The 11,334-nt window shown below is 35.5% G+C and overlaps 1 protein-coding gene and 1 pseudogene across 1 annotated transcript in view; both read left to right on the top strand.

Moving 5' to 3' along the window:
- The window catches only part of LOC102864322, a 6,381-nt pseudogene extending 1,376 nt beyond the window's left edge, over positions 1–5,005 (top strand).
- The window catches only part of ROBO2 (roundabout, axon guidance receptor, homolog 2 (Drosophila)), an 843,022-nt gene that overhangs the window by 87,164 nt on the left and 744,524 nt on the right, over positions 1–11,334 (top strand). Inside the window, exon 2 of the mRNA XM_006889811.1 lies at positions 5,624–5,950. Within this exon, the coding sequence (XP_006889873.1) occupies positions 5,624–5,950 (327 nt within the window). The remainder of the gene's footprint in view (positions 1–5,623; positions 5,951–11,334) is intronic.

Raw genomic sequence — 11,334 nt, 5'->3', positions numbered from 1 at the left:
CTGTCCCTCCACCCTCCCAAGCATGATGTCCCTCTCCAAGGACCCGTCACTCCTGGCAACAGTGTTATTTAATTTGAGGAAGGATACTGTCCAGAAAATTAATTCATACTTTTGTCACAATTGGCCTTTTTTGTGGGTGTGGGTTTTCTTTTCTTTTCCTTTTTTTTTTCTTCAATACCTCTGCCACTTTGGAAATTGTACCAATTAATTACTTTGAATGTTGCTAAAAGGACATTTTATGTAGGGTCGAGTTATTTTTATATGAGTTAATGTGAAGTTGTAAATGGAAATCTTTCTTAAAGTATAATACAATGATGTCTGTATAAATCTGTGTGTATCTGAACGTGTGCTGTGTAAGGGCATTCTTATTCCGGCTGTTATTATACTTATGCAATAGTCAGAGTTATTATAGTAGATGTGGTTCATGACTGCCAAGTTTGCCCACTACACGAGTTTTCTCACTAAAAGTTGGACTTGTTGATGGGGTCCTGTAGTAGTTTCTGTGTTAGAAAACAAGTTTTTTTCCACCATACATCTGTGCATTTTCTCTTTAGGTGACTGAATGTTTCAGAAATTGTGTGCATAGTTGCTGTATCCTGTTAATGCATATGGTTCTGTGACTGCAATATATCTGGTACCTGTACTGACCAAACCTGAATAAAAATTTTTATTGTAACTTCAAAAAAATATATTAAATAAAATCAACAAGTGTTCTCCCAAGCACTTAATTCTAATGTATATTATGTGATTAAAATACTGACAAGAAATGCTCCTTTGCACTCATTTTAAATGAACAAATATTGACTAAAAACGGAATTTAAATATATTAAAGAATTATGATGCATACTTCATGTCAGCCTCTACAATTTGAAGGGATAATAAACTGCTCAACTTTTTTCCTCTCAAATATTTTAACAAGGAACATTATAAAATCATTGTTTGAGAGTCTTTAAGAAGCAGAAGCGATTCATTATGCAAAAAGGGGTAAAGTATTATTAAAGATGTTTCAGCACCCATCTGATTAAATTGATGTTGTAGTGAAAAGCTTACGTCTAGGTAGCTCTAAATTTATGGTCTTCAGATGAGACTGATCTTAAAAATCCACTTTCTAACAACTCTTCCATTGGTCAATTCTGATGCTTTGGTTTAATGGAAACTGGAATCTCTAACTTAAAAGAATGGCCCATGTGATTGTGATACAGTGGTCTAAAAAGTTACACTTTGCAAAATGATACTGCTTTCTAAGTTATTCCTTTGAATTTTTTTTTTTTGGGGGGGTGGCAATGATTTCTAAAGCTACTAGTTTTATAAGAGTTAAGGAGAGTTGGTAATTTTTTTTCTTGTGAGAAAAATTTGTATTTAGAATTAGTCAGCTCGACTCAGTTTAGATGATCCTAATCTTGTTGGCAACATCTAAAGCATCATCGTCAGGAGCATGTCAAACATAGGCCTTCTTCTCTCCATTAGGCCTAATAAAAATGTTGACCTTAGCCATATCAATATCATAGAGCTTCTTTACCGCTTGTTTAATTTGGTGCTTGTTGGCCTTCCACAGTGAACACGTGTGTTGTTATCTTCTACCTTATTCATTGTTGACTCAGTGGTCAGGGGAAATTTCATGATGGCATAGTGGTCAAGCTTGTTTCTCCTGGGAGTGCTCTTCCCGGGGTATTTGGGCTGCCGTCGGAGTCTCAGCATCTTAGGCCGCCGGAAGGTGGGTGACGTGCGGATCTTCTTTTTTTTTTTTTTTTGGTTGTGGATGCCCTTCAGGACTGCCTTCTTGACCTTTCATACCTTTGCTTTGACTTCAGTGTTGTGAGTGGCAGGTACTTACTTCTTCACTTTTGGCATACCATCTTTGTAGAAAGAGAGTTGGTAAAAAATATTTTAAAATAAGAATTTGACTATGAGATACATAAAGATGATCAGGATTATAGTATAACCACAAACAATGTTAGATTACTGGATGATACTATGTCAGGCTGTTGACTTCAATGTTATTTGAACTTGATAGTTCTAATCCATCAGGCACTCAAAGAGAGAGAGAGATGGGTACTCTCTACTGTAAAGATTTAAAGCTTCAGATAGTCAGTGTTTCCAACCTCTCCAACTGTTCAAAACCAAAAGATGGACAGTTTCCTCCTTTTAAGACTTAAAACTTTGGAAATCGATAGAAGGTTGGCTGTAAAGTGGAATTGACTTGATGGCAGTGAGTTACTATGTTGATAGATAGATCTGCCTAATGTAGACATTTCAATGAAATAGATTCAAACAATAACCTTCATTTTATGTCTAGCTTGGCATAGTCCATAGGGTGTTGTGCTGCTAACTGAAAGGCTATGGTTCAAATCCACAGAGAAAGATGGACAATCTCCTCCGATGTTATTTACAGCCTAAGCAACTTAATAGAGGTTCGGCTATGCATCAGTTTGATGACAATGAGGATTTGTTTTTGTTTTACTTGGTCTCACAGTTCATTCATTTTATATTATGTATCATACTTAATTCCTTTCTGCTGCCAGATAGTATCCCATTGTATGGATACATTACATTTCATTTATCTGTTTTTTGGTTAAGGATATGTTGGTTATTTCCACTTTTTTATATCCTATGAATAATGCTATAATGAACATTCATATGTAAAGTTTGGTGGTTTTTTTATGTGCCATTGCATTGCCTAGGACTCATAGTAACCCTGTGTACAATAGCTCTGAAACCTGCCAGATCCTGAAGCCATCTCACTGACTCCAACACATCTACCCCTATTACTCCAGTTACTTTGCCAATCCATCTCACCTAGGGTGTACTTTGATACACCAGTGTTTTTAATTTTAGTAAAGTCCACTTGACTGTGTTTTTCTTTTGTTACTTATGATTTTCGTGGTATATTCAAGAACGTTTTGCTTAATTCAAAGTCATGAAGATTTACAGATGTATTTTTCCCCTATTTTAAATAAAACAACAACTTTCAAATCTCACATTTAGGTTTTAGGTTTTCTTTTTATGTTTTACAACATTGGAACTAAAGTATTAGAAATTTTCCTTAATGTTGTTATACTTGAATTAATATTTTCATTAATAATGTTTTCTGTATACAGGCATCAAAACTTATAGGGTAAAATGTTCATTTTACAGTTGTTAGATATGTTATACTCTAGAGCAGATTGTTAAGCAACTTACTTTGCCTCTTTTTCTTTCTTACAAGTGTATTATTTTTCTACTTCATTTAATAGGTATTAATCGATTACATATCCTATTTTTGCTCTAGCCAGGCTCAATGCCAACTAAGGTAGAAAACTAATTGATATAATAAATAGCACCCAAGTGACATAGACAATTGACTTGCTTACTTTAATAATAGAACAACTTTGGCAGTAGAGGGATTATAGATCACTGCATGTGGGGAATTAGAAAATGATGAAGAAAACTTCTAAACAAGATGGTTGTAGCTGATTGGTGTACTTATCATAGATAACCCTTCATTCCTTTCAGGGTTACTATCTATGGTGATATGTTCAAACCTTTACATTTGGAAATATTATTAGAGATTTGTAAACTGATTATATATATTTAACTATTTTCAATTTTTTTTTATTTCTTTCTAAAAGAAATTGTTACTTTCTGTGTCCTGGGAATTTATTATTTGCATTTGGGTCCATATACCTCATGATGCTGCATAGCGTGATAACTTATCCATATTTAATTAATTTTAAATATTTTTCCTTTCTAAAATTCACTTGCTATAAATTTTATCAAACACTTTTAATATATTAGCTTTTTATAAATATGATGAATTAGCAAGTGGTAATCAGCAACCTTTAAAACTTAATTCTCTTTGGAATAGAACAAGTGTATTCACTATCAAATTAAATTCCATTTATTAAATTAAAATATGCATTTTAAATTAATTTTGGGCATAAAATTTAATAACATCAAAGACAAATATTACTTCTGTTTATTGAGCAAAAGTATGCTAATATTAGGTGTTTGGGTTGAAAATTAAAAGGGCATACTTTTAAAAAACTCTTATATTGAGGATCATTATGTTTCCAGTAATTATTACTCTCCGCATCCCACTTACCTTTGCAGATGGTATAAAACGCCATCGCTGTTCCTGTTATTAGATGCTATCAAATAAAGTAGGACTCACAGTAACATTATGAACAGCCAATCTGAACCCCATTCTATCCTGTGCCATCTTCACAATCTCTAAAACATTCAAGCTATTTGAGTCAATACCAATACATTTACACTTTTTTTGACATACTAGCCATTACAAATAATGGTTGGTGAGTCTTTTAAGTTTCAGCTATTTAAAGTAAAACTGTATACAGAGTTTTTATTTTCAAACACTAGTAAATTTTTTTCTATTTCTTGCCTTTCATGACACCATTTTCTATGCAGTCACATATAAGTTTTGGAGATTGAGCATGTTTTCTTATTAAATGATAGACCAAATTCTGTTAAGTATTTATTATATTCTTCCTGTCTTCACCCCCCCCCCCATCTACAATATAATTTCCCAAAGTCAGGTTGTGTTTACTGCTCTTAGACTGTTTAAATACCCATCAGGTACCATTTTACACCTGTTGCCATCTGTCTTTGCAGACATCTATTGAAAACAACATGAAATGTTTTCCAATACACAGTTAATGGCACTGCTTCTTCAAAAACTCTGAACCATGCTCTTCCCTTCTTACTCCTCAGCATGGTATCCCAAGTCTTTTCTGTGCTGATTCCAAAATTACCTTGTATTGTTACATTCTCCTTTATTAGAACATGCATCATGGAAGGTATCTTACTACCAACACTTGGTACTTTTGCTCTTGGCGTTTTTTCAATCTGAATGTCTTTCAACCTTATTTACTACTCATTTAAATTTCTTTTTTCTTTACTGCTCAATTCAAAGGCCTTCTTTTCAGGGAAAATCTCTTTTATCCTGTTTTGAAAATTGCCTCGTACTTAACTGATTTTCCCCTTTGTACATTTTCCTTTTTAGTTTTGAGCATTACAACACTTAATTTATTGAATAAATAAAGTTTTTCAGTCTCACTTGAATTAAAATTCTAGACTTACTGTTTATATCATCTACATTCTTGAAAAATTAATATAAGTTTTTAATCTTATTCTGCACTTAAAATTAGTTTAATATTTATAGTGTACTAAGTATACATGCTAACTTTGAAATTATAGTCTGGTTTTACCATACTTGTACAGTAAATGGGTAGCTCTGTGTATAGTCTCTTTATGTGCCTATTTGCCTCATTCGCCCAGCAGATAGTGAGTATTTTGAGGACAGGCAGTTGGTTTTATTCCTGTTCCTGCCCATTGCAGCATGTCAGCCTGCAAAAAAGAAAGGGCAACCCTTTTCCTCCCACTTTTACTTGTCATGAATCATGTTTAACCTAGCTCCACATATTAATATATTGCTATATTGTCCTATTCCAGAAAAGTTAGGCTGATTTATGAGATGCATAAAGAAATCAGTGTAACATGAGTAAAATACTAGGAAGTACATGTTGAATAATTGAAGAGTTTAATTTCACTGTCATGAACCTAAGTGAAACAAAATATATAGTTAGAGAAATGCTAAGGTTGGTCTCTCTTCTCTCATGTATTGCAGGATCTCGTCTTCGCCAGGAAGACTTTCCCCCACGGATTGTGGAGCACCCATCAGATGTCATAGTCTCTAAGGGAGAGCCCACCACTTTGAACTGCAAGGCAGAAGGCCGGCCAACACCCACCATCGAGTGGTACAAGGATGGGGAGCGCGTGGAGACTGACAAAGATGATCCGCGCTCCCATAGGATGCTTCTGCCCAGTGGATCCTTGTTCTTCTTGCGCATTGTGCATGGGCGCCGAAGTAAACCTGATGAGGGAAGCTACGTCTGTGTGGCAAGGAACTACCTTGGCGAAGCAGTGAGCCGAAATGCATCGCTGGAAGTGGCATGTAAGTGAATATAGTGGACTTTACATATATATAACTGGCACATATATACTTTCAGGAGTGTTAAAAGATGTTTTGATTTTGTTCCTACAGATGTCTAATGCTTACAGAACACAGCAGTTTGCATACACACTGCATGATTATAGTTCCCCTACTCCAAAAAGAGCTAGTCCAAGTAATGTCAAGCCAGCCCTACCACCACAAGTTGATATGCATTAAATCCATGTGTAGGTGATGACGCTGTTAGTCTTAGCCAAGTTTGAATTATTAGTAACTGATAAAATGATTAAAACTGATAATGCTAAGGAGAAAAGATTTTATGTAATGTCTCACAAAGGAGGCGTACATCAGAAAAGGTCCTGATTCTTCTAATCCTTAGTTTTAAGGAATGATGACATGCCCAGAGAAGTACTCTGAATGAAATCTGATTTATTGTCCATAAATGAAAAGGAATACTTCTAAAATTGTTCTTCTATTTTATTTACAACAAGTAATTATTGTTTAAAACTTATAAATTTTACTTCTAAACATTATTTTTTTCCTGAGTTTCCCCATGTAATGACTTTCCCCCGGGTCTTTGCTTTGTTAGACTTGTTCCCAACACACATACAATGCTGTGTTTTTATTTTCCCTAAAAAGATTGCTCTTTTCCCTAATCGAATACTGGATTAAGAGGCAGATTTTAAATATATATTTTTCATATAATATGACAGTGTCTTTTTATATTTTTATTTTTAAATAAATGAGCTTTGAGAAATGCTTGAATTACTTCTGACCTAGAGAGGAAAACAAAATAGCTTCTAAATTGAATTTAGCTAGTGAATAAAATGTTTCCTGCTAATGTCATGTCAGCAGTTTGTACCATTTGAGGACATAGGAGATCAAATAATAGTTTTGCATGGCTTATTGTTTTCACTTTGTACATCTTAAAACCTAATAAAATGGAACTTTGAGCTTTAAAAATTGGGATTTTTCAATATTTGTTGATCATCAACATCAGTGTGTGTGGCTGTAAAATGATTTAAGAAAAGCTTTGATGATGTAGGTAGGTAGTTTGTCTTGGTATTATTTTCTTCATTCATTAAAATAAATGTATCCTGTCCTCTTGTACAGTAATGAATAAGACACATCCTAGTATATTTCAAAGGGTTCACTAACTAGTTGAGATGACAACCATGCAAATAGATAATTAATAATAAAGATGTGCTTGTATGATTAAGTAATAAAGGGAATAATAGAGGCATATAAGATATACTGTGAAAACCTAAGGGGGAGAATATTTCATTCTTCCAGGCAGATGGCTTTCAAAGGACTTCTGAGAGGCTGTATCATTTGATCTCTGACTTGAAAGAGAGCTAAGAATTCATCAAGTAAGACAGAAGTGAAAGGTCATGCAGGTACAATAGATAGAACCCCAAATGAACACTGCATCTGGGGATGTTCAGGTAGTTTGGGTTGTCCAAGAGAAATTGAAGTATCAAGAATAATTGGAGAATTAAGCATAGTAATAATTTCTAGACTTTTTGTTGTTACTAGATAAAAGACTGAAGTATAAAATTCTCTGCTAATTGATGTGAAAGAAGGAAAAAAAAAACTATTGAATACTTCAGAAAAGGGTTAGTGGTAGCTTTTAAACTGGGATGGAGCTTGAAGATTGAAAGGAAGAAATGCTTTGAAGGGTACTTTGGAATCATAAATCACATCACTTTATGATAATTTGGGTGGATAGACTGCAGAGAAGGGTAGTGAAGAGGAGATAGAGATTCCCAGATTAAGTTTTAGCTGAGGGAGTGGAAATACGGTTATCTGGAGAGATGAGAAATACCGGAGAAGTCACCACGGAGGGAGTCAGGGAAAATGTGTCTACTTATATTGTATTACTTGACACACCACTAAGATAATTCAGGTAAAAATAAATGGCTATAAATGAAAAAAAAATTATTCTGGAGCTGGGAAGAGATTTCCCACACAGAAGTTGAAATCATAAGACCAATGTGGCCATTGACATGATTTCTCAAATGGGCTCTCAGCAGGGAGTGGTTTGTAAAGTCTGATGCTATTTTCACTTCTGGAAAACTGTTGGGTAAAGAAAGGAAGTATCCATGCCGGAGAGTCTGTATATTGATGGGAACAAGCAGGGCAGTGAGAAGAAAGTCAAGGTAGTAATTCCAAGAGAAGAAAAAACCTGGCAGTAAAAGGCCATATGTGGTTCATAGAAGGGGTTTGTGGGCTGTCATGAGAAAAGATCACAGAGGTCGAGCAATGAGTAGTCGATGGGGTGGAAAATGATGCTTTGTCTTTTAAGAATTCTTCCCTGAACAGTAAACTGGGAAGTGGAGTTGGATTTTGCATTTTCTTCATTATAGCCATTTGGGGTAGGATAGTTCTTTATTGGGGGTGAGGGCTATACTGTGCATTGTAGGATATTTAGCAAAAGACCTACCTCTGCCCACAAAATGCCAGCATGAAACCCTTGTGACTCCCAGTTGGACACCAAAAACATTCTTAGATTTTACCCAGTGTTCTTTGGGGCTGAAATGAATTGAAAACCACTGACATAGGTGTGTCTAAATGGTCAAGGGTATAGAAAGAAATTATAGTAGTTACTGCATGCTATAGATTGAGGACTAACTAATAGGCAGCCCTTCAGTGGGTTTTCAGAGGAAATAAACTATACAGGAAGAGATTGCCTGTCTTTCTCTAACAGCACAGGTGTTGTATTCCAATCACCTGTCTCTGGATTAGCAAAGCAACTCCTTACTCACAAAACCACTATATATGCTACATGTTCGATTGTGAAATGAATTTTTTGTAAAATCTATGTAACAGTATGCATCTCTTTAGTTTGGTTTTAATTTTTAATTTTATAAACTTTGATTTCTATTATAGAATCAAATACACAGGTTTTGTGTTTTGTTTTGTTGGTTTTTTTTTAATATCTTCTTTTACCTGGCTCTATAGAAATCAGTTTGCTTTCTAACATACATATTTCTCTATTTTTTGTTTTGGTTTTAGGTTTTAGTTTTTTTGTAACTGAGCTCAATAATGAAAGGGAAAAAACAAAAAACCTCAGAACTCATTCTTTTACTGGAGATTGGAATCACTTCCCTTAGATTTGTCTTCTACTTTTCCTCATGGCTTGTAAAAGTAGCAATCCAGAATGTGATTTTGAAACTATTTGATTTCAGGAAAGAAACTTGAGTAAAAACTGGCTTCAAACATTTAGAAAGCTGCAGTTGACTGGCAGCGCCTGGCACTGAAGAAGTTAATGCCGAGCTGTCTGATGGGACTATTGCTAGTGCAGTGGCAGTGGCTGCCATGGATAGGATTTCAGCTTGGAAGGAGTAGAAGGAGCACTGAGGTCTTCACATAGAGTGTGACTGTGTGGGACGCTGACTAAAGTTGGTGGCAGCCCCTAGAGATAGCAGCTGTAGCCCCAGGTGGTAAATATATGACAGCAGCTTGATCTATCGACCAGGGTAAGAGGGGGCTCTGCCCTAAATGAAAATTCATGAAAAATTGATGAAGTCCCCAGATTATTTTTTCCGTTTCCTTTTCTCAACACTATGCTAGTGCAGAGAAGGGAGATTAAATGAGGTGTTGAATGCTTTAGAAGCAAGAAGGTTTTGGTGCAAAGGTCAGAGGTCATGTAAAAACAGATCCTGACCCCCCCTTACTTCTAAACAACAACAACAGCAATATATTTTTTTTCTGATTAGCAGGAATGTACCTTTCCTTTGATTAAGGAAATAATGGGATAAAATGGCTAAATGTTCAAAAGTTGGCTTTTGATGCCATTACAAAAGAGAAAACAGATCTGATTCATAATTCCATTTGAGAACTAGAAATAGATTGAATTCCATGACTGCAGGGCTATTTCTTTCTCTCTCTCTCTCTTTTCCCCCCTTCTGGTGTGTGTCTCCATGTTTCAAGACTCATGCTGCAAGAAAGTCATTTAGAGAAGGAAAAGGTCCTGCATTATTTATAGGTCACAGATTGCTAGAATAGCAAAGCTGTGGAACACTCTGCAAACATAATGATCCTGTTTGCTTTAAATCCAAAGCTAAATTGATGTTTTATCTGTATGAGCAAGAGAGGTTACAGAGGTAGATTGACTTTGTAAGAGAGGTCACAGGTGGCATTAAAAATGAACACAAGAGAAATTGTTTTCTTGGTATTTCCAAGTTAAATAGATATGTAATGCTTTTTACTTGTTCTGTTGTTTCACTAGATGAATCTCATCTAATAAATTATCTTTTTTATTCAGTAAAAGCATAAAATAAAGTAAGCTTCAAAAAGACTTAGACATGGAGAACTTTGGTTTAAAACCATTCATTGAGTCATAATTCATATAGCTCATAATTCACTCATTTAAAGGGAACAATTTAGTGGATTTTTTCCTCCAGTGGCGTTCACATGCTAAGCACCGATCTCCCAGAAGGAATTTTCATGTATTTTATCCTTCTTAAGGAAAACTCTGGTGGCCTGGTGGGTAAGGAGTTATGCTGACAATTCAAAGGCAGCAATTTCAATATATTCGCTGCTCTGGTGGGTGAAAGTTTGACAATCTCCTCCTGTGAGATTTATAACCTCTGAAAAACGGCTTGGAGGGTCAACTACTGTTGGTTTCCACTCGATGGCAATGAGTGAGTGAATAAAGGAAACTTTGCATCCATTTACATTCAAGTCTCTCTCTCCACTCACTGTTTACCTGCTCTCTATCTTTATGAGTTTGTGTATTTTGGGCATTTCACAGAAATAGAACTATACAGTATGTAAACTTTTGTGACTGGATTATTTCCCCTTGTTGTTACTGTTATGTGCTGTCTTGTTACCTGTGACTTTTAGCCACCTTATGCACAAAAGCTCTGAACTCTGCCCTATCCTGAGCCAGTCTCACTGTCTCCAACATACCTACTACCTTTACCCCAGTTACTGTGTCAAATAATCTCATCTGGGGTCTTTCTCTCCTGCACTGTTCCTTCACCATTCCAAACATGATATCCTTCTCCAAAGACTGGTTCCTCCTGGCAACATGCCCAAACTATATGAGTCAGCTTCAAAAACCTTGCTTCTAAGAAGCAACCTGGTTTCACCCTCTCCAAGATATACCTGTTTGTTCTTTTGACAGTCCATGCTGTGTTCAGTACTCTTCCAGTACCACAGCAATAAGGCATCCATTCTTCTGTCATCCTTAGTCATTATCCAGTTCTCTGATACATAACAAGTAATTGTGAAGACAATGGCGTGGATGAGGCACACTTTAGACTCCAGACTGACATCATTGGTCTTCTTCACTGTGGAGAGGTCTCTGACAGATTTACTCAATAAAATAGTATTTTTTTTTTCTATTTTCTGACTGCTGGTGATACTTTCCCTTGGTCATC

The sequence above is a fragment of the Elephantulus edwardii genome, unplaced genomic scaffold (genome assembly GCF_000299155.1).
Source record: "Elephantulus edwardii isolate Elephantulus edwardi_28Jun2011 unplaced genomic scaffold, EleEdw1.0 scaffold00081, whole genome shotgun sequence".
In the NCBI taxonomy this organism is placed as follows: domain Eukaryota; kingdom Metazoa; phylum Chordata; class Mammalia; order Macroscelidea; family Macroscelididae; genus Elephantulus; species Elephantulus edwardii.
The sequence above is the reverse complement of the archived record's forward strand: the minus strand, read 5'-3'. Positions and strand labels throughout refer to the sequence as shown.